Source organism: Eumetopias jubatus, unplaced genomic scaffold (genome assembly GCF_037043125.1).
Source record: "Eumetopias jubatus isolate StellerSeaLion01/CBP00866 unplaced genomic scaffold, mEumJub1_p1.0 scaffold_16, whole genome shotgun sequence".
Classification (NCBI taxonomy): Eukaryota; Metazoa; Chordata; class Mammalia; order Carnivora; family Otariidae; genus Eumetopias; species Eumetopias jubatus.
Genome location: NW_028274822.1, coordinates 52,732,373 through 52,757,877, shown reverse-complemented (window position 1 = coordinate 52,757,877; position 25,505 = coordinate 52,732,373). Strand labels below are relative to the sequence as shown.

The 25,505-nt window shown below is 36.2% G+C and overlaps 2 protein-coding genes across 6 annotated transcripts in view; one reads left to right on the top strand and one right to left on the bottom strand.

Annotated features, from left to right (window-relative positions):
• NDC80 (NDC80 kinetochore complex component) overlaps positions 1-2,639 on the bottom strand; it is a 54,438-nt gene extending 51,799 nt beyond the window's left edge. For 2 of the 3 annotated variants that reach the window (XM_028092366.1, XM_028092364.1), the window contains exons 1-2: positions 2,534-2,622; positions 1,138-1,247 (exon numbers count right to left, since the gene is read on the bottom strand). In XM_028092366.1, coding sequence (XP_027948167.1) covers positions 1,138-1,238 — 101 coding nt within the window. In that variant the 5' untranslated portion in view covers positions 1,239-1,247; positions 2,534-2,622. Of the gene's footprint in view, positions 1-1,137; positions 1,248-2,533 lie in introns of all 3 variants that reach the window. The other variant, XM_028092365.2, reaches the window with a different exon arrangement.
• Positions 2,640-2,728: 89 nt separating this feature from the next.
• METTL4 (methyltransferase 4, N6-adenosine) overlaps positions 2,729-25,505 on the top strand; it is a 48,311-nt gene continuing 25,534 nt past the window's right edge. Inside the window, exons 1-6 of one of the 3 annotated variants that reach the window (XM_028092369.2) lie at positions 2,729-2,793; positions 4,239-4,319; positions 4,659-5,062; positions 6,960-7,022; positions 14,419-14,788; positions 16,800-16,869. In XM_028092369.2, coding sequence (XP_027948170.1) covers positions 4,667-5,062; positions 6,960-7,022; positions 14,419-14,788; positions 16,800-16,869 — 899 coding nt within the window. In that variant the 5' untranslated portion in view covers positions 2,729-2,793; positions 4,239-4,319; positions 4,659-4,666. Of the gene's footprint in view, positions 2,794-2,948; positions 3,074-4,238; positions 5,063-6,959; positions 7,023-14,418; positions 14,789-16,799; positions 16,870-25,505 lie in introns of those variants that run through there. The other 2 variants (XM_028092367.2, XM_028092368.2) reach the window with 2 other exon arrangements.

Genomic DNA, 25,505 nt, shown 5'->3' with positions numbered 1-25,505 from the left:
AATGAAAAGAACAAACTTTAAAAAATAAATATAAAAAAATATTAGTTTAAGAAATTTTTGGAAATATGTTGGAACTAGCACCTCTTTCCCATTACCTATAAAAATAATTCAGAATCATGAAAATTTTTAGTAGCAATCACAGCTGTTACAATGGGATAGGCTAACACCATGCACGAGTAATAATGCTAAAATGTTAAGAAAGCAGAAAAAAACCGTATCTACATTCTCATTTCAATTATTTTAATGTATGTACATTTATGGATAACCTTAAAGGAAAAAATTTAAAAATAGGTATCTTCAATCATAGGATGATAGCTACATTTAACAATTTTCTTTTAAGGCCTACTCTATTAGAATGCAGCTACACCTAAGAACATACATTATGTAAATAACAAACCTAAAACATTGCCAATGTCAGCCTTTTAGTTTTCAATATAATTCAAGACATAAATCTTTTAGTGCATGTAATGTGTAACAATACAAGAAATTTCTGATTTCAGAAGTTAAAGACACAAATAATTCAAATTTCTAAAAGTAGCTGAGGCTTATACAATGTAAACCTAAGTAATTTAAGTACAATTAGCAAGTAACTCGTACCTTGGTATCAGAGGATTGATATAGCCCTCAGTGGCTTACAAACAGCCTTCTCTTAATTAGAACAAACTCACGGAGAAAAACTAGTTTATGATAGTATAATTATATACCCTTTTCCAGTGAATACTGAGAAAACAGTTTGGAGAAGTGGTTCTGTAGGTTCTTCTAAACTGCAGCTTATCATTGAGCAAATAATAACCGACAATTTTGCCAACTGGATATACTTCAGTAAATTCAAAGTTCTAGCAATAAGCCTGCTCAAATAAGCAGGTCTAGAATAAAGGAGGAAAATAAGAAAGAGTGCTGAAAGGGAATTAACAATCCTTTTCAGGGGTTGTTGGGCAAAATATGTAGCTTTGGAAATTTAAGGAACAAATGAGATAAAACATAACTAATAACATGCCAATTTTTAGCCTTCATTAACCCAAATTAGGTACCACTGTGAACAAACAAGATTCATAAGAACATCACTCATAGTATATTTTTGTGTTAATCATCTTTACAGATTTCTTTGTCCAAAATGGTAACGCATGAGGTACTTACGTTTGAGGGGTATGGAGGCCTTGTTTATTGAAATCCTGAGACCTTAAATCCTGCATGGAGAGGCGGCCAGCACCACCGGTGGAAACTGAACTGCGCTTCATGCTTACTACCTGCATTCATGAATTCAGTATTAAAACATCTTTCCAGATATAGATGCTACATTAAGCACCAACTGTTATCTTCATTCTCAAACAGAAAACAGCCAAGTTCCACTGTTTCTTCAAGATAATCTTTTCCTGGGCCCTTTTGTTAATATAAGGTGAAGTTCTCATTTGCAGGGAATGTGTACTTAACTTCATTTAAAAATATTCAACACACACGAATATTGACTAACTGCCTACCATGTACACCTGAGTGTGCAAGGAAATTGAAATGACACAATGATAAATAAGGTATAATTTCTGCCTTCACATATCTACAGTAGTTAAAGCCCTGAAACCTAACCCTGATCACCTTACTGCTGTTGGCTGCACCTTTTCATTGGGAAAGTCAGAGGTTATCTGACAAGAACTACCTCAAGATGTTTCCTTTACTTTGGTCTTAGAGAATACAGCTATTCTGTTTTCTTTTCCTAATATCCATTCCTCTTGCTCTGTCCTTAACCCAGTTTCCCATTTATATTAAATTAGTGCCCCTTTTACTTCAATCTCCCTTCCAACAAGGATCAGTTATCTGGTCCACAAAATGGTCTACAGTTTATGTCTCAAAATAAACATTTCATTTCCTTCATACCTACTGAAACAGTTGCCTCCTAGAATACTCATGACTGACAAATCTTTTGATCCTATCTCATCTTTGTGGCATTAGACACTATACACCTAGATCTCTCAGGTTCTGTCTTGGTTTCCAGCGAAGTGGACATTTGTGGTTATCCTGTCACTTCTCTGGGCCCTCCTTTGTCTTTTAAACTGATTACACTCTTTCTACATGGTATGGCCACCTATTTCTTTTACTTTATACATTTCTGCTATCCATTCAACTTTCCCATTCACTTATACGTGCACTCCAAATCTCCACTTAAAATGTAATTTAAGATTAAGACTTTCCTACACGCCCACTAGGACGTTACACTAGTATCTCAAACGCCACACCTCAAACCGTTCTTCATCTTGTCCCTCCTCTCCCTGCTCCCATCAATTCTTCCCCTCTCCTCCCTCCAGACTCTGCTCCCCACCAGTGTGCCCCTAGGTCCTCCTCTTCTCCCTTGGAAGTCACTGTCTGTAGAAATTTATTGTACTCCGGAAAACTAGCGCCTCGCACAGACTCGGCCCGGAGGCCTCTCAAAATAGTAGACTAAAACGTTGTCAGGGCCGCTAAATCTAAGGTGTTGGCGCCATCGCTTTCTCCCTTGAGAACAGTTCTGCCGGCACAAAATTAACTCAAAGTCATTAGTTACCTTTCTTCCAGTTTCGTGACACAACCCAGGGACCGAATTTCTGTAACCCGTGCAACTACTCACCGGGTAGGACAGCACCCGCCAAAACACCCAACTCCTCCCTGCACCCGCCGGCGCAGTTCGAATTTTAAAATCTCCGCTGGCGTCTGCGTCATCACGTACGTCGAACGCGTGCGCAACTCTTACGCGCCGCTCCCCGTCGCGGGAATTCTGCGTAATGCTGGCGTCCTGTCGTCTCACTCAGCACACTGGCATGTCTGGTAAGTGCGAGCGTCTCCTACAAAGTCTGGTCGGATTTCCTAAAGTTAACGCTGAAGAGACTGGCGCTGTACGTCTCTGAGTAGCTGACAGAGCTCTCCAAATCGCCCTGGAAACACCTTTTCCGTACAGCAACATGGCCGCGCCCGTTGGGTCGTAGAAAAAGAAATTTTCTTTGCCATGAAAGTGGCGTCTTTCATGACCACGGTGTAGAGGGTTGTTTCTTTCATGATGCAAGTCTGGGAGACGTCGTGGAGTTTTTCTGAAAGGGGAAACGGTGAGGTAGGAGATAGTGACTGCTGAGTGTGGGTGTACCTGGCTTCGAGGATCCCGGTGTGGCTGCCGCTAGGGTTCGGGTTCGCAGTGTGCTCGCTAGGGTTTCATGGTCCTCTAGTGGTGGTCCCCGAGTGAAGCTACGAGGAACCCAAGGGGGTGAGGGGTGGAGGTTCGGGTGTGAAAGGGAGAGGTAGGAAGGGGAGAGAGAGGGGGAGAGAGAGAGAGAGAAAGAGAGATTAAGCACAGTAGTTTACTTTGCTAAAAAAGGACTTCCCTGCTTCCCTGAGTTTGAACTCAAAAGACATGTACTGCCCAGTACCTGGAGAGTGGTGGGGGTGGGAGAAAAGCTTTGAGCCAAAGTCCTGATACTGATTCTTGGAGCAGTTTTGCAGTTACCTACAATTGTAATTTTGGGCACGTCACCTTTTCTGAGTTTCAGTCTTCTTGACTAAATTTCTTGCTTTCATTAGCCATTACATTACCTCCTCACCACAAGTGGTGACTCTGAAAGGAGGGCCAATACCAGGATTACCATCACTAATAGCATTTGTTTGAACAGTTGCTATGTGTCAGGCACTGCACAGCATTTCATGTAGATTATCTCATTTAATTCTCTAAACTGCCTCCTGAGATGTCATAAACAATGATGAATTTGAGACTCTGTAGTAAGAGTAAATAACTTGACCATGGTCATACTGCTAACACTACATGGAGTTAGAAGTTTGGTTCTAAATGCTATTACTAGCTGTGCTGTTAAATACTTATTCTGTCCCCCATGTTAGGTTCTCCATTATACTAGATTTAGTAGGCAATACCCTGAACTTTACCATTGTTTTTTTTTTTTTTTTTTGGTAAAAAGATAAGGAAGTTTTGAAAAAACATAGTTGCTGAAGGAGGACTGCTCAGAACCAATAACCTTGCAATTTTGTTAGGGTTTGGTACTTCTGAAATCTGTTAAAATTGCATCGTGCTTAGCCTAGACCAGTCTTTCATTTTATGTTTTTTAGTACTCCGTTGGTAGAGTGGTTAAGTATGGCAGTGTTAATGGGCTGACTTATTGCGGCAAATGTGCTTTGAAAAAACAGGAGCTGACCTCTCTGTGACCTCTCTAGGTTTATCTCATTAAAAGGATGAATTCACATAGGTAATGTAGTATTCTTTGCTTTGACAGGATATTCTCACCTTTAAGAATTGAATGACTTCCTGACTTGGAGGATGTGGACCTAGTGGCTAGATTAAAAGCGAACAGGAGGTTGTGTGGAGGGCCCAGGAAGATAAGAGGATTCAATTGGGATTCCAGAAATAAGATCACATTTTCATTCTCTTTTGCTAAATTGGCTGAAAAATTAGAATTATCAACCCTGTAATTAAAAGTTTATATTAAAACATTACATTTTTCCTTAACATATCACGAATGTCAGATTCTCTTTTGTGTATATGTTAAGTTTATATACTTGCACATGAAATCTACCTGTGTATGTGAAGTATATTTTTATTGAAATGCAGGACATTTAAGAAGTTAATCTGGAAAATTGGGTTTTACATCTAGACTCTCATTTCCAGAGTTTTTTTTTTTTCTTTCTTTTTTAAGAGAAGAGAATGTCTGTGGTGCACCAGCTGTCACCAGGATGGTTACTAGATCATCTTTCTTTCATTAACAACATAAACTATCAACTTCACCAACATCATGAGCCTTGTTGCAGTAAAAATGAGCCCACTTCATCTGTCCACTTTGATTTTCTTCAAATGGATTCTTTGATCTCTTTGGGAACCTCTGCTACCGTTATTGCTTTTGACTCTACCACTAAGCCAGATAATGATGCCAGAGGAAATTGCGAAATCTTCATACAGAGATATGTTTTTCGATCTGAGCTATTTAATGTCACCAAACCTTATATAACTCCAGTTTTTCACAAAGAATGCCAACAAAGGAATGAAAAGGAAGATCCAATGGATGGTATTAAAGAAGAAAACCGCATTTCTATTATTGGGAAGGTAGAAAGTTTTAATACATTTCTATTTTTCTGCAGAACATGCAGAAGTTTATTATTCCAATATCTTCTAATTTACTAAGTCTAAAAAACAATCCATAAAGCATAGGAAGGCTTTAGTTATAGCCAATGTAATTTTTAACTCTTTCCTAATGTTCTACCATTCTTAGAAGACCAGATGCATATTTCAAAAGTAAGCAAAGTTTGCTCAAAAGTGAATGCTCTGTAAATTAAACAAAACTAAACAATAACAAAAAACCCTTTCTGCTTACTCATTTGTATTAATCGCATGTTTTTACAATTGTTTTTGTTCAACAACATGCTGCTTTGTCTGCAAAATCCTAAAGCAGTTTATGGATTTTGGGAGATTCTTAGAGACCTGTCCATTGGGGATAAGCTCATATAATGAAGTTTGCAAGAAGCGTGATATTTCATAAAGTTTTTAATAATAAAAGAAAGCTACTATAGAAAATTGTATATGTTCTTAAAGCTTATGTATTTGTGTATACACTGGTGCAGTCTTTTGGTGAAGTTTCAAGAATGCTATACAGGATCAATAATTATGTTTTAATACTTTTTATGTTTCTGAAGAGTTCAGAGGTGATTATACAAAGTCCATTTCAGATAGATTATATTAACATTTTCTTTGTTAGAGATAGGAATAACTTTGTTACTCACCCGCAAATGTTTGAGATCTTTCTGTGTGCTGTTGTACATACAGGGATGAAACAAGATAAACATAATTGGTACCCTCATGGATCTTAGAATTGAGATCCATGAAGAAAGATATTAAATAAGAAAGCATGTTGAGAATTAGAATAAGGCAAGTGATAGGGATAATTTACTACATTGTTCTAGTTTCCTGAAGTAGAACTTTTAATATTCTTATAATTTCTTCTGTCTTTCTTTTCCCTTGGACAAATACTTATTGACCATTTGCTGTGTGTCAGGCGTAAGAAAGAAAATATATAGTGTCTGAGATTTCAGTAAAATAGTATATAGATTATTTATCAATACTATTACTAATTCAGAAAAATAATAACAAGCATTTACAGTTTACTAAGTATGGGCATCTTTTAATGTTTTCACTTATGTTGGGTAAATTTCTCATTTTAATATGGAAAAATATAGATGGGTGTATGTAATGAGTTATCTTGACAAAACTTACCTTAATTCTGATATGCTAAGGCAAATTGTACAATTAGCTTAATCTTCAGTCCATTTATTTATCCAGCCAGCAAACATTTATTGTTAGCCTGCTGGGAGTATGCTACCATGTAAGCACTGGTGTTTCAGCAATAAGAGGTATAAAGTCCCTGCTTTATTTTGCACTGTTTTACATGTTCCTTTCTATGCAGTTGTTAGACACAGAACAGTGTTAGTATATTTGATTTGTACCTAGCCCTCAGATCAATCATAAAGAGCTATTGAAAGTGTACTGGATTTTTTTTTTAACGATAGTATATGCATAGTTCATCTCCTCAGAAATGAAGTTGAGAATTGTACAATATACATCAACTGATAGATGATACTAGTAACTTTATACAGTGTCACAGTTTTCTTGTGTTCCATGGATGCCTGTGCTACATTTTATCATTGGTACTAGCTCTTATTAATAGCAGATAAGGCTTAGGTGACCTTACATCACTTATTAAGCTTGTAATAATAATAATAATAATAAATAGTAATTTAAAAAAAAAAGTCCCCAATTTTTTTATTTGGAAAGCTTATTTCCTTAGTCCATACACTTTTCACTGATTTTGACCTTACTAGTCGGTTAAGCTCTTAAAGACAGATACACACTAAGGAAAATGTGATAAAAAAGAAATACTAATATATTTTAAAATATCAGTATTGTGGTAGATGGCAACATAATTTTCTTCCTGTAATTTACTCTTTAGAAGCGTAAAAGATGTGTTGTTTTCAATCAAGGTGAATTGGATGCTATGGAATATCATACAAAGGTAAGCTGTAAAATGTTCATTATGACATTGGAAGATCAATGTGAAGTAGTATAAAACAATATAAATAAGGATGTTCTTAAAAATTAAACAATTATTTTCATCAAAGTTAGAATTTAATAGTGGAGTGATTTTTTTTTTCTTTTATGATTTCTGGATTTTTAAGTCACAATTAAAAAGGTATTTCTTCTTCCAGGCTCTAAAAGAATTTTCCCATGGGAAAAAAATGAAAGAATTTTTCCATGTTTTTTTCTAGGATATTATTTCATTTCACATTTATATCTTTGATTCATTTAGATTTCATTGTGGTGTGAAGTGTGAGTTACACATACACATACGTATTTGAGTTTATTTCTGGATTTATGACTTAATTTGTTTATCTTCCAGTCTCTTTTCATGTTTTATAACATGAGTATGTTTTAATATTTGATATGCTTACCCTTCCTTTTATCTGAATTTCTCTTTTACAGAATTTTTCTGTTTTGTTTGTTTGTTTATTTTCCCACATGAATTTCCCATTAGGATCAGTTTAATTCTGGTTAGAAAAAAGAAGCAATTGGAATTTTTATGGCATCAAGTTAAATTTATAAATTAAATTAGGGCCTACTGACATCGTTAAGATGTTGATAACACAAATATGTTCTTTCCATTTGTTTCAGTTTCTATTGTCATTCCATAAGATTTTCTTTATAAAAGTCTTGCCAATTTCTTAAGTTGCTGTGGTTTTTTTTTTTTTTTTCTTTTAATCTCTGGGGTTTTCCAGTTCATATTTATAACTCCTGAAAATAGAAATACTTTATATTACAGCTTTCCAATTATTTTATCTCTAATTTACTTCTCATTTGTAAATGTATAGGCTGGAAAATACAATATTAAATCATATTTATGACAGTGTATATCCTTGTCTTGTTCCTGACTCAGTGGGGATGATTTCATTACTAAGCATAATACTGGCTTTTGGACTGACCTGCAAATAGCATGTAAGGAAGTTTCCATCTGTTCTTTTTTATTACCTTTTAAAAAAAAATATTGATTTATTTGAGAGAGTATAAGAGAGTGAGCATGAGCCGGGGCGTGGTGGGGGGAAGTGAGGAGGGGGAGCAGAGAGAGAGAGGGAAGAGGGAACCTGATGTGGGGCTCAATCCTAGGATCCCGGGACCGTGACCTGAGCCGAGGGCAGACGCTTAACTGACTGAACCACCCAGGCACCCCCCATCTGTTCTTATTTATTGTTATTATCAAACATGGTTATTGAATTTTATGAAATGTTTTTTAAGCATCTGTGGAGATTGAATGGGTGATTTTTCTACTAATATTTCCCTTTAATTTTTCCTCATGTGTAACCATCCTTGTGTTTGTAGTATATATTCCAGATGACCAGCTGTCAGTGCCTCTCCTCACTCAGAGATGTATGGTAAATTGTCTCCCGTTTGCCTGGTGAATCATGAGGTTTCTCAGTCTGAATATTTGGAAACGGGCACCATTCTTGGCCCTTTGGGAACTCCCTGCACTATTTCTTCTGTCTTTTGGGTAGTTCTTTTCCTGGTCTTGGATAATTCCCTCATACACTTAAGCACATCCGTACTTAGCGGAATTTCTCCAGTGTGACTGCCTACAGATTACATAGTTCTCTGTCTGGGTAGCTCTTTTCTGTCTGGTACTCTGTCCTGTGAATTCTTGTCTTGACCTCTCTATATTCTCTGCTTTGTCTACTCAGCTCTGGATTTTTCCTAGGCTCTGTTCAGATTCTTCTTTCTTTTGGCCTGGAAATTTTCTAGGCAGTTGCCTGGGGCAGTTGTATGATTTTATGATTACTTACCTATGATTTCTTTCATTGTCCTTTATTGCCTGATGTCCTGTGTCTTGAAAGCTGTTGTTCCTGAGACTCCATCTTTGTTGAAAGTAGAAGTCTTTGGCTGCTTTGAATATTTTTTCTTTATCATTGATGTTTAGCAATTTGATTATGATGTTCCTTAATGCAGTTTTCCCCTCCTCCTCTGTTTGTTGAGCTTGAATCTATGAATTAATAGTTTCAGCAAGTTTGGAAATTTTTTTGGCCATTACCTCCTCAAATATTTTTTCTGTCCTCTTCATTTTAGACACTTTTATTATGTTATTTTCAAGTGCACTAATCTTTTCTTCTTCAATACCTGCTGTTACTACAACCTAGTATGTATTTCCTTTTTGCATTGAACAGGCATACCTTGTTTTATTGTGCTTTGCTTTATTGCACTTTGCAGATATCACACTTCTTAAAAAATGAAAGTTTGTGGCAACCCTGCATCAAGCAAGTCTTATCAGTGCCATTTTTCCAACAGCGTTTGCTCACTTTGTGTCTCTGTGTCACATTTAGATAATTCTTGCAGTATTTTAAACTTTTTTGTTATTATAACATTTGTCATGGTGATCTGTGATGAGTGATCTTTGATATTACTATTGTAATTGTTTTGGGGCACCACAAGCTGCACACATATAAGATGGCAAACTTAATTGATAAATGTTGTGTGCTCTCACTCCTCCACCAACCAGCCATTCCCCTGTCTCTCTCCCTCTCCTTGGGCCTCCCTATTGCCTGAGATACAGCAGTCTTGAAATTAGGTTAATTAATAACCCTGCAGTTGCCTCCAAGTGTTCAAGTGAAAGGAAAAGTTGCATGTCTCATACTTTAAAATTTTTTTAAAGATTTTATTTATTAGAAGTGAGTGAGAGAGAGAGAGCACGAGCAGGGGAAGGGGCAGGGGGGAAGCAGAAACCCTGCTGAGCAGGGAGCCTGATGCAGGGCTCCAATCCCAGGACCCTGGGATCATGACCTGAGCCAAAGGCAGATGCTTAAATGACTGAGCCACCCAGGTGCCCCTGTTTTTTTTTTTTTTTGAGAGTGAGTGGGGCGAGGAGGGGGGGAAGGGTAGAGGGAGAGAGAGAATCTTAAACAGGCTCCATGGCCAGCATGGAGCCCAACTTGGGGCTCGATCTCATGACCCTGAGATCATGACCTGAGCTGAAATCAAGAGTTGGATGCTTAACCACCTGAGCCACCCAGGAACCTCAACATGTCTTATGCTTTAAATCAAAAGCTGGAAATGATTAAGTTCAGTGAAGAAGGCAGATCAAAAGCCCCATGCACCAAAGTGTTAGTGAAATTATGAATGCAGAGCAAAAGTTCTTGAAGGAAATTTAAAGTGCTAACCCAATGAACATATGAATGATAAGTGAAATCAGCCTTATTGCTGATATGGAGAAAGTTTGAGTGGTCTGGTTAGAAGATTGAACCAGCCACAACATTCCCTTAAGCCAAAGCCTAATCCAGAGCAAAGCCCTAACTCTCTTCAGTTCTATGAAAGCTGAAAAGATGTGTGAGGAAATTGTAGAAGAGTTTGAAGCTGGCAGAGGTTGGTTCATGAGGTTTAAGAAGCTGTCTGTATAACATCAAAAGTGCAAGGTGAAACAGCAAGAGCTGATGTAGAAGCCGCAGCAAGTGATCCAGATGACATAGCTAAGATCATTACTGAAGGTGGCTACACTAAACAGATTTTCAATATAGACAAAACAGTCTTCTATTGGAAAAAGATGCCATCTAGGAATTTCATAACTAGATAGGAGAATGCCTAACTTCAAAGTTTGAGAGAACAGGCTGACTCTTGCTAGGGGCTAATGAAGCTGGTGACTTTAAGTTGAAGTCAGTGCTCATTTACTATTCTGAAAATTCTACGGCCCTTAAGAATTATGCTAAATTGGGGCACTTGGTGGCTCAGTTGGTTAAGCATCCGACTCTTGATTTCAGCTTGGGTCATGATCTCGGGGTCCTGGGATCAAGCCCTGTGTCAGGCTCCGCACTCAGCAGGGAGTCTGCTTGAGGATTTTCTCCCTCTCCCTCTGCCTCTCTCTCTGCTAATGCTCTCTCTTTCTCTAATATAAATAAATAAATCTTTAAAAAAAACTATGCTGAATTTACTATGTGTTTGCTCTATAGGTGGAGCAACAAAGCCTGGATGACAGCACATCTGTTTACAACATGGTTTACTGAATCTTTTAAATCCACTGTTGAGACCCACTGCTCAGAAAAAAAGATTCCTTTCAAAATAGTACTTATTATTTTTAATAATGCACCTGGTGACCCAAGAGCTCTGATGGAGATGTACAGTTAGATGTATGTTGTTTCCATGCCTGCTCACACAAAATCCATTTGGCAGCTCATGGATCAAGGAATAATTTTGACTCAAGTCTTATTATTGAAGAAATACATTTCATAGGGCTATAACTTCCACAGACAGTGGTTCCTCTGATGGATCTGGGCACAAAGTCAATGGAAAGTCTTCTGGAAAAGTTTTACTATTCTAGATGCCATTTGAACATTTGTGATTTGGGGCACCTGGGTGGCTCAGATGGTTGAGTGTCTTCCTTTGGCTCTGGTCATGATCTCCAGGTCCTGGAATTGGGCCCCGCATCGGGCTCCCGGCTCAGTGGGGAGTCTGCTTCGCCCTCTCTCTCTGCCTTTCCCCCTGCTTCTGCTCTGTCTGTCTCTCTCTCAAATGAATAAATAAATAGGAAAATCTTAAAAAAACCCACAAACATTTGTGATTCATGGGAAGAGGTCCAAGTGTCAACATTACCGGGAGTGTGAAAGAAGTTGATTCCAACTCTAAGGGATGACCTTGAGGGGTTCCAGACTTCAGTGGAGGAAGTCACTGCAGATGTGGTGGAAACAGCAAGAGAACTAAAATTAGAAGTGGAGCCTGAAGATGTGACCAAACTGCTGCAAACTCATGATAAAGCTTTAGTGGATGAGGGGTTGCTTCTGATGGACTAACAAAGAAAGTTGTTCCTTCAGGTGGAAAACTACTCCTGGTGATGATGCTGTGAACATTGTTGAAGTGACAACAGAGGACTTAGAATATTCCATAAACTGAGTTGGCAAAGTAGCAACAGGGTTTGAGAGTATTGACTCCCAGTTTGGAAAGAAGTTCTACTGCGGGTAAAATGTTATCAAACAGCATTCATGCTACAGAGAAATCGTTCATGAAAGGAAGAGTCAATTAATGTGACAAACTTCTTCGTTGTTTTATTTTAAAAAATTGCCATGGCTACCTCAGCCTTCAGCAGCCACCACCCTGAGTCAACAGCTATCAACACAGAGGCAAGACCCTCCACCCACAAAAAGAATATGACTTGCTGAAATTTCAGATAGTAGTTTGCATTTTTTAGCAATAAGGTATTTTTAAGTTAAGGTATATACATTGTTTTAAAGGATGTAATGCTATCGAATCTTTAATAGACTATGGTACAGTGTAAATATAACTTTTATTTGCACTGGGAAACCAGAAAATTAATTTGACTCACTTTATTGCAATAGTCACTTCATTGTGGTGGCCTGGAACTAAACCCCCAGTTTCCTGTATGGGATTAGGAATTTTTATTTTTAACAACCTCGAGGTGATTCCAATGGAGGTAGTCCAAATACCGTATTTTGAGAAAGACTGCACCAAGGGGGGCGAAAAAGGTAATGATTATAGAAAAGAATATATAGTCTGCTTTATAAAATATAGGCGAATCTTTTGCAGCTTACAGCCCTTGCCTTCAAATGACTGATTTTACTGTGATAACTTGACTTTATTCCAGTGGTCCAGAACCTAACCCACAGTATTTCTGTGGTATGCAGTTTGTTTCTCTAGAAGCTCAATTTTTTTTTAGTAGTTTTGTGTTTCTTTAACATTCTTTTTTTCTGTACATTTTTGAACATATGAATATGGTTATGATAAGTGCCTTATTATATTTTTCTACTTTTGTTCCTAATCTTTTAAATGGGCTGCAAGTAAACCTATCCAGCCTTTTCTACTGTTTGTTCATCTCTGTTATTCCTGTATGTTTCTATTGAGTGATTATTTCTCCATAATGTGTTGCATTTTCCTGCTTCTTTATATATCTGGTAATTTTTTATTTTCTGTAAGACATTTCAGTTTTAGCTTTTTGAGTACTACGTATTTTCATATTCCTATAAATATTCTTGAACTTTGTTCTTGGACAAAGTTACTTTGAAACTGGTTGATCCTTTTGTGACTTTCTTTTAAAGTTTTGAAGCTTGTTTTAAGGTTTTTTAGTTAGGACCAGAGCAGTCTTTACAGCTATTTTTTCCGCCACTCATGAGGCAATACCCCTATGAGTCGTCCACCTGATGCCTTGTAAATTAGGAGAGTTTCCATTCTGGCTGGTGGGATCGCTGTTCCCAGCCCTGTGTGAGCTCTGTGGATTGTTCCTCTGATCATTTGACATCATTTCTTTCCCTGACCTTGGGGAAACTTGAGTGGACCTTACTGCAGCTTTTAAGAACTCTCTCTCTCTGCAGCTCTCTCCTCTTTGGTATCCTGCCCTGCAAACTAGCTGCTTTGACCTTTTCAGACTTCCAGCTGCATCCTCTCAACTCAGAGACTGTTGGACTCTGAATGGGTCTCCTTTGCTGCGCTGCCGCCTGCAAACCTTTTCAAGGCAGTAAGCTGGAACAATCCTTTGTTTTTCCTTTTTTAGGGACCAGTATTTTTCACTACTTGACATCTAACTCAGATAGCCTTTTAAAAAAATTACACTTTATACTTTTTTAAAAAAGTAATGTCTGATGAAAAGTTAAATCTGACCGCTGGTATTGCATCTTGCCCAGAAGTGGAACTTAGATTTTAATTTTCTAATTATTGTATTTTTGCAAAACTTTGTTTATATGTTCATTTAACAGTTACTTTTTTTTCTTTACAATTTAAGAAATATAATTCAATGGTAAGTTTATTTTAAAATTAGATCACTAGGAAAATTTAATATTAAATGTGATTTAAACTTAGTTTGCTTTATAGATTAGAAATTCTGCTTTCTCCTAGAAACATTCATGTTATCAAATTCATATTTATTTATTTATTTCAAATTCATCTTAATACATTTTTAAGAATGTGTTTTATATGTCTATTGTTTGGTTATTTAATTTTAAGTGAATTTATGAAGTTTGTTTTATTCCAAATTTAAGAAACAGCAATTTGAAGGTATACTCACACATTCTTGCCTTTACATTTTATCATAAAATTATTTTAGCTTTAAAACATTAATTTCAGGGGTGCCTGGGTGGGTGGCTCAGTTGTTAAGCGTCTGCCTTCGGCTTAGGTCGTGGTACCAGGGTCCTGGGATCGAGCCTCACATCAGACTCTCTGCTCAGCCGGGAGCCTGCTTCTCCCTCTCCCACTCCCCCTGCTTGTGCTCTCTCGTTGTGTCTCTCTGTCAAATAAATAAAATCTTTAAAAAGAAATAAAATACTGATTTCAATCCATAAGTTCAAATATTCAAAGTATAGTAAGAATTTCATTATTTAGAGAATTATCTTAATGTAAATGGCCTTTTAATGTATCTTAACAAATTTTTCTTACAGATCAGGGGACTGATTTTGGATGGCTCTTCAGAGTTAATCCAAGAAGGTCTCAAAAGTGGCTTTCTTCATCCACTTTCTGAAAAATGGGACAAGTGTAGTGAGCCCATTACTTTACCACTTGATACCTGCAATTTGTCAGAATTATGTACAATGGCAAAGCATTTGCCTTCTCTGAATGAAATGGATCTTCAGGCATTACAATTGATGGAAGAAGATATGTCTGTTACAGAACAGGATTTATTTTCACGGGTTGTTGAAAACAACTCTAGCTTTACAAAAATGATTACTTTAATGGGACAGAAATACCTGGTGCCACCAAAAAGCAGTTTTCTTTTGTCTGACATTTCTTGCATGCATCCACTTCTGAACTGTAAGTAATTACTATGTTATTAGAAAAATATAATTTTTTTGTGGCCTTGGAAGTCAAGAGCTAGTCTGAATGCTGAATGTGGGTCAGCAGTATGAGGATAGAATAAATGCTTAATTTTCTCTGTGATTTTTTCTTTTAAATTTAATTTTAAAGTTCTGACTTTTGGTTTAAAAACATTTAAAAAATTTGAAAAAAATAAAAAATAAGACTAATGAACAAAGGGTCAAAAAGTAATTGGTCCCCATGAAAGCAAATGTAATTGTTGCTCTGTACTTAAGAATTCACGATATAATTGGGCTTGGCCAAACAATTTTATTTAACTTTTCTTTATAGCAAAGTAGGAACACTTCAGATATGAATATTAACACCATGGCCTTTTAGGTTACATTTTAAGCTAGTGTTACAGTTTATTGTCTAAAATTTCTTGAAATATTTTCTTGTATAATGTCAACAAAATTTAAAGATTGAAGTCCACATTCATATACACCATTTAGAATTTAGATTCTAAAGCTTAACTGTTAATCTTTGAGCTAGTCACTTCACAAAACTGAGCCTCAGTTTCCTAGTTTATAAAATAGTTATGATAATAATCTACTTCTGAAGGTCTTTTTGAAGATTAAATGAATTAATCTGCATCAATTGCTTATCTCAGGGATTTTTATGTATTTAATAGGTCATAATATTCTAAGAAATGAGGTAGGAAAGAAATGTATTGATGAAATTTAATTTAATATGCTCTTGTTTTTTGGATATTTAATATAAAAATTTTAAGTTATTAAATGACATAGTTCATTAAGGAAAAGCTTCTTTTAATTGCTATCAAGCCATGTCAAGCCATGAGTGGTTATTCATGTCACAGTGTCATAAATTCTTCAGGGTAAATGACAGGATAATAAACTAATGGGAAAATTATGTTATATTTGAACGTTGTTTTCTGTTCTTTTTTATTTTTGTCACTTTAATAGTTTAAAAACCATTACTTCCTCATTTTAATTAGCACTCTTTTGATTACTTGTGAAATTGTATATTTACCAAAATATAGCTATGTTTATAAAAGCAGAAGGGACAGCTCTTCCTTATAGTAAAATTCCAGTTAATGTAGGTGGAATGATAGAACTAGAAAGTTTCTATTTGGCAAACAACATAATAATTAGATTTCAAAATAATAGGTGAAAAGATGAGACAGGAGATATTTGCACAGTCTTAAAGTATCTCTTTACAAGATACTTATTAATTACAAAGTGAAAACTGGAGAAACCTGGTAGACAACCCTTTAACCAAATGATTAAAGATAGTATCACCAATAATGAGACATTTTGACATCTTGTATTTCCTGATTACTTGGTAGTATTCTTGCCAAACATTAATAATCTAAACTTAATCACGAGGAAATACCAAACCCAAATTAAGAGACATTCTATAAAATAACTGGCCAGTAGCCTTCAAAGTGTCAAGGTCATGAGTGACAAAGACTGAGGAACTTTCCCAGATTGGAAGAGATTGAGGAGACATGGCAATTAGATGCAGTGTGTGATCCTGCTTTGGATCCTGGGTTGGAAAAAAAGACACCTGTAGACAATTGAGGAAGTTTTATTATGGTCAGTGTGTCAGTTTTAAGATAAATTATTTCAAAACGAAGCTTAAAAAAATTAAGCAAAAAATGAAAACAAAACAAAACAAAAAACCCATTTAGGTTTGAAAGGACCATATTAACATGGCTGTCAAGACAAAGGGCATTTACAAATGATTGGTGTCCAGCTAAGTGAGCTGTAGTTATTTTCAGGTAGTCTTTGCAAAAATAGCAATAGGTAAACTTATGTTAAAATCCCCGTGGTACTAAATTATAAGGGAAACCTCAGTTTTTTTAGATTAAATTATTTTATTTGAATAAATGTTGTAAATCCTTTTGTTGCATTCCATTATATTTGTGTCTGTAGTCAATGCACTTTAGTTTCTAAAGTGATCACTTACAGAAGGTAGGTATTTTCTGAAATTGTGTGTGTGTTTTCAGGTAGGAAAACATATGATGTAATTGTGATGGATCCACCATGGCAGAACAAATCAGTTAAAAGAAGTAACAGGTAAGTGTAAATAAATTGTCTATTAGATACACCTTGGTTTTTTTTATTTTTTCCCTTCAGTTTCCAGCATGGACCCAACGTGGGGCCTGAACTCAACGAACCTGAGATCAAGAACTGAGCTGAGACCAAGAGTTAGGTGCTTAACTGATTGAACCACCCAGGCACCCCATCCTTTTCTAAAAACTGTTGTCCTTTTTACATTCTGGTTACATTGCTAAAAGCATTACTTTGAGATGTAGGTTGTCTGAAACTACTAAAGTATTTTCACTTCAATTTTTAATTCCCCTGATTAGGTAATTCTCTTGCTGTAGAATGACGTATGGGTATAAGAACGTCACAAGTAATATACTTATTAATGATTGAGGTTACTGACTGAACCAGTTCAGGGATATTTCTGTAACACCAAAGGACAACATTTTTCCTTCCTTTGATATCACATTTTAAAGTTTAAAAATATGTGTCAGAATATGGGCATACCTTGTTTTATTGTGCTTTACTTTATTGTACTTTGCAGATACTGCCTTTTTAAAAAATAATTGAAGGTTTGTGGCAACCCTGCATTGAGCACATCTGTTGGCACCGTTTTCCAACAGTATTTGCTCACTTTATGTCATATTTTGCAATATTTCAAACTTTTTCATTATTATATTTGTTTTAGTGATCTGTGACAGATTATGACTCACTGAAAGCTCAGATGATGGTTAGCATTTTTTAGCAATGAAGTAAGTATGTTGTTTTTTTAGACATAATGCTATTGCATACTTAGTTGACTACAGTATAGTGTAAACATAACTGTTACATGCACTGGGAAGCCCCAAAATTAATTTGACTTACTTTATTAAAGTAATATTAGCTTTGTTGTGGTGGTCTGGAACTGAACTGCAGTATCTCTGAGGCATGCCTGTATAGTTTTCCTTAGTAGCTGCTATGAATGAATTTGTATAATCCATCTTAAATTTGTTTTATGTCACCTTTTTTGTTTATGTCACATCTTAATCAGTTCAATTAATTTCTGAGAGGACATTTCCTTTTTTTTAAATTTTATTTTATTGTGTTATGTTAATCACCATACATTACATCATTAGTTTTTGATATAGTGTTCCATGATTCATTGTTTGTGTATAACACCCAGGGCTCCATTCAATACGTGCCCTCTTTAATACCCATCACCAGGCTGACCCAACCCCCCACCCTCCTCCCCTCAAGAACCCTCAGTTTGTTTCTCAGAGTCCATAGTCTCTCATGGTTCGTCTCCCCCTCCGATTTCCCCCCCTTCATTTTTCCCTTCCTACTATCTTCTTTTTTTCTTTTTTTTTTAACATAGAATGGATTATTTGTTTTAGAGGTACAGGTCTGTGATTCATCAGTCTTACACAATTCACAGCGCTCACTATAGCACATACCCTCCCCAGTGTCCATCACCCAGCCACCCCATCCCTCCCACCCCCAACACTCCAGCAACCCTCAATTTGTTTCCTGAGATTAAGAATTCCTCATATCAGTGAGATCATATCATACATGTCTTTCTCTGATTGACTTATTTCGCTCAGCATAACACCCTCCAGTTCCATCCACGTCGTTGCAAATGGCAAGATCTCATTCCTTTTGATGGCTGCATAATATTCCATTGTATATATATACTACATCTTCTTGATCCATTCATCTGTTGATGTCCATCTTGGCTCTTTCCATAGTTTGGCTATTGTGGACATTGCTGCTATAAACATCGGGGTGCACGTACCCCTTTGGATCCCTACATTTGTATCACTGGGGTAAATACCCAGTAGTGCAATTGCTGGGTCCTATGGTAGCTCTATTTTCAACTTTTTGAGGAACCTCCATACTGTTTTCCAGAGTGGCTGCCCCAGCTTGCATTCCCACCAACAGTGTAGGAGGGTTCCCCTTTCTTCTCATCCCCGCCAATATCTGTCGTTTCCTGACTTGTTAATTTTAGCCATTCTGACTGGTGTGAGGTGGTATCTCACTGAGGTTTTGATTTGGATTTCCCTGTTGCTGAGCGATGTTGAGCACTTTTTCCTGTGTCTGTTGGCCATTTGGATGTCTTCTTTGGAAAAATGTCTGTGCATGTCTACTGCCCATTTCTTGATGGGATTATTTGTTCTTTGGGTGTTGAGTTTGATAAGTTCTTTAGAGATTTTGGATACTAGCCCTTTATCTGATACTTCATTTGCAAATATCTTCTCCCATTCTGTCGGTTGTCTTTTGGTTTTGTCAACCGTTTCCTTTGCTGTGCAAAAGCTTTTTATCTTGATGAAGTCCCAATAGTTCATTTTTGCCCTTGCTTCCCTGGCCTTTGGCGATGTCTCTAGAAGAAGTTGTTGCGGCTGAGGTCAAAGAGCTTGCTGCCTGTGTTCTCCTTTAGGATTTTGATGGACTCCTGTCTCACATTTAGGTCTTTCATCCATTTTGAGTTTATTTTTGTGTGTGGTGTAAGGAAATGATCCAGTTTCTTCTGCATGTGGCTGTCCAGTTTTCCCCACACCGTTTGTTGAAGAGACTGTCTTTTTTTCCATTGGACATTCTTTCCTGTTTTGTCGAAGATTAATTGATCATAGAGTTGAGGGTCCATTTCTGGGCTCTCTCTTCTGTTCCATTGATCTATGGGTCTGTTTTTGTGCCAGTACCATACTGTCTTGATGATGACAGCTTTGTAATAGAGTTGGAAGTCCGGAATTGTGATGCCGCCAGCTTTGCTTTCCTTTTTCAGCATTCCTCTGGCTATTCGGGGCCTTTTCTGGTTCCATACAAATTTTAGGATTATTTGTTCCATTTCTTTGAAAAAAGTGGATGGTATTTTGATAGGGATTGCATTAAATGTATAGATTGCTCTAGGTAGCATTGACATCTTCACAATATTTGTTCTTCCAATCCATGAGCATGGAACGTTTTTCCATTTCTTTGTTTCTTCTTCAATTTCTTTCATGAGTATTTTATAGTTTTCTGAGTACAGATCCTTTGCCTCTTTGGTTAGATTTATTCCTGGGAATCTTATGGTTTTGGGTGCAATTGTAAATAGGATCGACTCCTTAATTTCTCTTTCTTCTGTCTTGTTGTTGGTGTATAGGAATGCCACTGATTTCTGTGCATTGATTTTATATCCTTCCACTTTACTGAATTCCTGTATGAGTTCTAGCAGTTTTAGGGTGCAGTCTTTTGGGTTTTCCACATAAAGTATCATATCATCTGCAAAGAGTGAGAGTTTGACTTCTTTGCCGATTCGGATGCCTTTGATTTCTTTTTGTTGTCTGATTGCTGCGGCTAGGACTTCTAGTACTATGTTGAGTAGCAGTGGTGATAGTGGACATCCCTGCTGTGTTCCTGACCTTAGGGGGAAAGCTCTCAGTTTTTCCCCATTGAGAATGATATTCGCTGTGGGCTTTTCATAGATGGCTTTTATGATATTGAGGTATGTACCCTCTGTCCCTACACTCTGAACAGAGTTTTAATCAAGAAAGGATGCTGTACTTTGTCAAATGCTTTTTCTGCATCTATTGAGAGGATCATATGATTCTTGTTCTTTCTTTTGTTAATGTATTGTATCACATTGATTTGCGAGTGTTGAACCAACCTTGCAGCCTAGGGATAAATTCCGCTTGGTCATGGTGAATAATCCTTTTAATGGACTGTTGGATCCTACTGGCTAGTATTTTGGTGAGAATTTTTGCATCCATGTTCATCAGGGATATTGGTCTGTAATTCTCCTTTTTGATGGGTTCTTTGATTTTCGGATCAAGGTAATGCTGGCCTCATAAAATGAGTTTGGAAGTTTTCCTTCCATTTCTATTGTTTTGGAACAGTTTCAGAAGAATAGGTATTAATTCTTCTTTAAATGTTTGCTAGAATTCCCCGGGGAAGCCATCTGGCTCAAGAGTTGGAGGCTTAACCCATTCTGCCACCCAGACGCCCCTCTTTAGAATCCTTTAATTTGGAAGTTCCTGAGTCTTTACTGGTGTTTCATGAAATTGACATTTCTGAAAGCAGCAATAGGAAACTAATACAGCATCTATTGATGAGTTTTGCCCAAATCAATTATTATTAAGGCAAATGCCAAATGGTGATTGTATATGTGTGGGTTTATTTTTGGCCTCTCTATTCTGTTCCATTGATGTATGTGTGTTTTTTTGTACCAGTACCGTTCTGTTTTTATTAGTGTAGCTTTTTAACATATTTTGAAGTCAGGGAGCATGATAACCTCCAGCTTTGTTTTTTTTAAGATCACTTTGGCTATTTAGGGTCTTTTGTGGTTCAATACACATTTTAGGATTCTTTGTTCTAGTTCTGTTAAAAATGCCATTGGTATTTTGATAGGGATTGCATTAATTCCTTTTTTTAAAAAGCTTTTATTTATTTGAGAGAGTGAGAGTGAGAGAGTGAGATTGAGAGAATGAATGGGGGGAGGGGCAGAGGGAGAAGCAGACTCCTTGCAGAGCAGGGAGCCCAATATGGGACTTGATCCCAGGACTCTGGGATCATGACCTGAGCCAAAGGTAGACACTTAGCTGACTGAGCCACCCAGGTGCCCCGATAGGGACTGCATTAAGTCTGTAGATTGCTTTGTGTAGTATAGACATTCTAACAATATTAACTCTTCTAGTCCATGAACACAATATATAGTTCCATTTATTTGTGTTGTCTTCAGTTTTTTTCATTTTATACTCTTCAAGTACAGGTCTTTCACAGGTTAAATTTTTTTTCTTGGTGTTTTGTTCTTTTTGATGCAATTGTAAATGGGATTGTTTTCTTGATTTCTCTTTCTGATAGCTTGTTATTAGTGTATAGAAATGCAACAAATTTCCCCATATGTTCATTTTGTATCCTGTGACTTTACTGAATTATTTTATTAGTTCTTTTTTTTTCTTTAAAGATTTTATTCATTTATTTGACAGAGAGAGAGTACACACAAGCAGGGGGAATGGTAGGCCAAGGGAGAGGGAGAAGCAGGCTCCCCGCTGAGCAAGGTGCATGATACGGGACTCGATCCCAGGACCCTGGGATCATGACCTGAGCTGAAGGCAGACGCCCAACCGACTGAGCCATCCAGGCCCCCCTATTTTATTAGTTCTAATAGTTTTTTGGTGGAGCCTTATGGTTTTCTATATATGATATTACGTCACCTGCAATTAGTAACAATTTTAGTACTTTTTCAATTTGGATGCCTTTGATTTTTTTTTTTCTTAACTGATGTGGCTGGGATTTCCAATACTATGTTGAATAAGTTGTGACAAGTAACAAGAATAACTTGTTTCTATTGTTAGAGGAAAAACTTTCAGCTTTTCACCATTGAGTATAATGTTAGCTGAGGGTTTATCATATCTGACCTTTATTATACTTGGTATATTCTTTCTATACCTGCTGTGTTGAGGGTTTTTATCATAAATGGATGTTGTATATGTCAAATGCTTTTTTGCATCTATTTAATGATCATATTTTTATCTTTAATCTTGTTAATGTGGTATATTATGTTGGTAAATTTCACTGGCTCATGGAGTATGATCCTATTAATGTATTGTGGATTTTGATTTGCTAATATTTTGAAGAGAATTTTTGTATCTATGTTCACTGGGGATATTGGCCTGTCTTTTTTTTTTAGTGGTATCTTTGATTCTGCTGGTCTTGTAAAATGAGTTTGGAAGCATTTCTTCCTCTTTAATTTTTTGGAATAATTTGAGAGGGATAGTTACTAACTCTTCTTTAAATGTTTGGTAGAATTCATATATGAAGCAATCTGGTCCTGGACTTTTGTTTTCTGGGGGTTTTTAAATTACTGATTCAATTTCATTACTTGTAATTGGTATATTCAGATTTTCTATTTCTTTTTGATTCAGTCTTGGAAGGTTGTGTGTTTCTAGGAATTTATCCATTTCTTCTAGGTTTCCTGTTATTTTGGTATATAATTTTTTTTAGTAGTCTCCTGTGATAGTCTCCTATATATTTTTGTGGTTTTAGTTGTAACTTCTCTTTCATTTTTGCTTTTATTCCTTTGAGCCCTTTCTTTTTTTCTTGGTAAGTCTGGCTAGAGTTTTTCAATTTTAGCTTTTCAAAGAATCAGGTTTTAGTTTCTTGATCTTTTTTATTTTTTATTTATTTCTATTTCAATTATTTCCACTCTAATCTTTATTATATCCTTCCTTCTACTAATTTTGGGCTTCATTCTTCTTTTTTGAGTTTAGGTTAGATTGTTTACTTGGGGTTTTTCTTGTTTCTTAAGGTAGGTTTGTATTGCTATGAACTTTCCTTTTAGAACTGCTTTTGTTCCAATTTTGGAAAGTTGTGTTTCCATTTTCATTTGTCTCAAAGTATTTTTTGATTTCCTCTTTGATTTCTTTGTTACCCATTGGTTGTATAGTAAATTTTCTTACTATCTAGTTGTTTATTTTATTATTATTATTACTATTTTTAGTTTTCTTCTTTTAAATGATAACTAGTTTCATATTGTTGTTGGAAAAGATGCTCAATATGATTTAAGTCTTTTTAAATTTACTGAAACTTGTTTTGTGGCCTAATATATGATCTGCCCTGAAGAATGTTCCATGTGCCATTAAAAAAAAAAATGCATTCTGCAGTTTTTGGGTGAAATGTGCTGTATATATGTATTAAGTCCATCTGGTTTAATGTGTTAAGGGCAATGTTTCCTTATCAGTTTTCTTTCTGGGTGATCTATGCATTGATGTGAGTGGGGTATTGAAGTCCTCTATCATTATTGTAATTAATGTCAATTTCTTCCTTTAGGTTTATATATTTAGGTGCCACTATATTGGATGAATAAATATTTATAATTGTTATTTTATCTTCTTGGGTTGACCTCTTTATCATTATGTAATTCTTTTCTTTATCTTTTGTTGCAGTCTTTGTTGTAAAGTCTGTTTTGTCTGATATGAGTATTGGTACTCCAGTCTTCATTTTGTTTTTATTTGCATGGAATACCTTTTTCCATCCCTTTATTTTTAGTCTGTGTTTGTCTTTTATGTGATTTCTTGCAGGCAGCATATAGATGGGTCTTGTTTTTTTCAGCCATTTAACTTCCCTATGTCTTTTAATTGGAGCATTTTAGTCCATTGATATTTAAAGTAATTACTGATAGGCATGTGCTTATTTACACTTTAATTGTTTTCTGGTTATTTTTGTACTTCTCTGTTTATTTGTCCTTCCTATGGTCTCTTCCCTTGTGATTTGATGGTTTTCTTTAATGTTATGTTTGGGTTCTTTTGTCTTTATTTTATTCTTTTTTAAAGATTTTTTTTATTGAGAGAGAGAGAGCGAGCACATCATGGGGGGAGGGTCAGAGGGAGAAGCAGACTCCCCGATCAGAGGGAGCTCGATGTGGGACTCCATCCTGGGACTCCAGGATCATGACCTGAGCTGAAGGCAGTCGCTTAACCAACTGAGCCACCCAGGCGCCCCTTCTGTCTTTATTTTTTGTCTGTTATAGCTTCTTGGTCTGTGGTTCCAATGAAGTGTGTATATATACGTATATTGACCTACATATATAATATATAGCGGTCTGTTTTAAGCTGATAGTTGTTTCAGTTTGAATGCATTCTAAAAGCACTGCTTTTTTACTGCCTCTTAACATTTTCTGTTTTTGACATCATATTTTACATCTTTTTATTTTGTATATCCCTTCACTACTTATTGTAGTTATAGTTGAGTTTACTTTTTTGTCTTTAACCTCATACTAGCTTTTTCATTGGTTCATGCATTGCCTTTACTATACTTTCGCTTTTATGAGTGAGATTTTTTCTTTCATATATTTTCTTGTTTTTAGTCATGGCATTTTCTTTTCTGCTTAAAGATCTTTTAACATTTCTTGTAAGGCTGGTTTAGTTGGGGTGAATTCCTTTAGGTTTTGCTTGTCTGGGAAACCCTTTATCTCTTTTTCAATTCTGAATGTCATCCTTGCTGAATAGAGTATTTTTGGTTGTAAGTTTTTCCTCTTCAGAAATTTAAATACATCCTGGCACTCCTGGCTTGCAAAGTTTTTGCTGAAAAAAATGAGTTGATCATCTTATGGGATTTTCTTCATTTATGACTATTTTTTAAAATATTTTATTTATTTGACAGAGAGCAAGACAGCAAGAGAGGGAACTGGGAGAGTGGGAGAGGGAGAAGCAGGTTTCCCACAGAGCAGGAAGCCTGATGTGGAGCTCGAATCCAGGACCCTGGGATCATGACCTGAGCCAAAGGCAGATGCTTAACGACTGAGGCACCCAGGCGCCCCAATTTGTTTGTTTGTTTTTTTTATTGCTTCCTTCAACATTTTCTCATTATCTTTAACTTGTAATTTTATTTATAATATGTCTTGGTGGATTTCTTTGGTTTTATTTTATTAGGGACTTTATGCTTTTTGCATCTGATATGTGTTTCCTTTCCCAAGTTAGGGAAGTTTTCAGCCATTATTTCTTCAAATTTTCTGGCCCTTTTCCTCTCTCTTTTCCTTCTGAGACCCATATAATATGAATGTTAGTATGCTTGTTGTTCCAGAGGTCCCTTAAAACTGTCCTCATTAAAAAATTTTTTTTCGCTGTTTTTACTCTTCTTTCTTCCAGATTGCAGATTCATTCCTATCTATCATGTAATCTGCTTTTGGTTCTTTCTAATGCATTTTTCATTTCAGT